This window comes from Penaeus vannamei, chromosome 8, assembly GCF_042767895.1.
Source record: "Penaeus vannamei isolate JL-2024 chromosome 8, ASM4276789v1, whole genome shotgun sequence".
NCBI classification, from domain to species: Eukaryota; Metazoa; Arthropoda; class Malacostraca; order Decapoda; family Penaeidae; genus Penaeus; species Penaeus vannamei.
In genome coordinates, this window is record NC_091556.1 from 40,832,799 (window position 1) to 40,834,579 (window position 1,781).

At 45.1% G+C, this 1,781-nt stretch overlaps 1 protein-coding gene across 1 annotated transcript in view; it reads right to left on the reverse strand.

Annotated features, from left to right (window-relative positions):
* LOC113812414 (uncharacterized) overlaps nucleotides 1-1,560 on the reverse strand; it is a 3,664-nt gene extending 2,104 nt beyond the window's left edge. The window contains exons 1-3 of the mRNA XM_027364287.2: nucleotides 1,427-1,560; nucleotides 955-1,152; nucleotides 536-629 (exon numbers count right to left, since the gene is read on the reverse strand). Of these exons, the coding sequence (XP_027220088.2) occupies nucleotides 536-629; nucleotides 955-1,075 (215 nt within the window). The 5' untranslated portion in view covers nucleotides 1,076-1,152; nucleotides 1,427-1,560. The remainder of the gene's footprint in view (nucleotides 1-535; nucleotides 630-954; nucleotides 1,153-1,426) is intronic.
* Nucleotides 1,561-1,781: the final 221 nt, after the last annotated feature.

A 1,781-nucleotide genomic window follows, 5' to 3' on the forward strand; every position in this document is an offset into this window, starting at 1 on the left:
TTATTTGCTTGTTTGTGAGTGTGTGCGCGTGCTTGTTTTGTTTATGTTTTCTTGTCTGTTTGCTTGTGTTTGTTTATTTGCTTGTTTGTGAGTGTGTGTATGCGTGTGTTTGTTTTTGTTTAAGTTTGCTTGTCTGTTTGATTGTGTGTTTGTTTGCTTACTTGTGTGTTTATTTGCTTTTTGTGCGTTTGTTTTTGTTTATGTTTGCTTGTCTGTTTGATTGTGTTTGCTTGCTTACTTGTGCATGTGTTTGTCTGTTTGTGTGTATGTGTGTGTTTTTGCTTGCCTGGTTGTGTGTGCTTATTAATATGTTTTTGTGTCTACATAATTGTTTATTCATCTGTGTGTACATTTAATTATCTACACGCATACTAACATATACAGCAACTAAATAGGAATATCAATAAATAAAACATTTCCTCAATGATACAGGCATGGGTAGAATTCATAATCACATAATCATAAAATGTATGGGAATAAATAATAAAAATAAAATAAAACATCGTTCTAACTACCCACCCAGACATGCCCTTACCTGTCACTGTCCCTGACAAGGAAGGTTGACACCGTCGGGTCGCCCATGACAGCAAACCGCCACATTCGACCCACGACTCCTTTTCCCATTAGGTCTGTGGGCGTGAGGGCGTGAAAATGGGGATGGTGCCACGGTTAAACGAACAGTGTCTTGAGGATTGTAAGTGAGGATAAAACGGGTTTGCAGGTTTTTCGGTGTCCTGTACCCTTTCAACATTCTCTTTCTCTCTCTCTCTTTCTCTCTTTTTCTCCTCTTTCTCTCCCTCCTTCCTTTCCTCTCTCCCTCTCTCCCTCACCCTCCCTCCCTACATCTCCCTCACCCTCCCTCCCTCCCTCTCCCTCACCCTCTCTCTCTCTCTCCCTCCCTCCCTCTCATCCTCCCTCCCTACCTCTCACCCTCCCTCTTTCCCTCCCACCTACCGAGACGATTAGGCAAGTGCTTCACGTGGCAGAAGTCGACATGTTGAAACGCGCACGAGAGCCGACAGAACATGGTGTTGACGATGGCGTCCTCCTTCGAGACGTTGTGATAAACCCTCATGACCCAACCGGGGTACTGGGTGTGGATGCTGCTGATGTGCGAGTACAAGTGTCCCAGGTATCGGGCAAAGTGGCTTTCTTGCGTTGATATGCAGAAGAGAAGTTCAGGGAAATGTGGAAAATTGACGTCATTAATAATTAAAGTTTTATGTTAATTAGATTGAGTGGGTTAGGGTGGGTGGGTTTGTGAATGGGAGATTGTGTGTGTGTGTGTGTGTGTGTGTGTGTGTGTGTGTGTGTGTGTGTGTGTGTGTGTGTGTGTGTGTGTGTGTGTGTGTGTGTGTGTGTGTGTGTGTGTGTGTGTGTTCAAATATCCCCCCAAATAAACCAAACTCAACTGAAAGCAACTTACCTCTCTCCGTATAAACCTTGGGCGAATAGAACGAGTAAGAAAACACCTTTTGCCCCGCCCCTCGCTGCGTGGCGTAGTCCGAACACGTGGAATCGCCTTCGAAAGTGTAGTTGCTTCGGAACCAAGATGGCGGGTTTATTTGGCCAGCTCGAGCCTCTCGCTGCACTCGCCTGATGTCGTCTAGTTTCAGTCCGAATCTTTTGCGAGCAATGCAGAATTATACATTAATGAGAATAATTTTGCAGAATACCTTCGCATAACCGATGGATTCCCCACATCCTCTTGTACATATGTAAGAATTATTTCCACGGACTCCCCCCCTCCCCCGCCCCAACTCCCAGATTCTTGTTCCCGA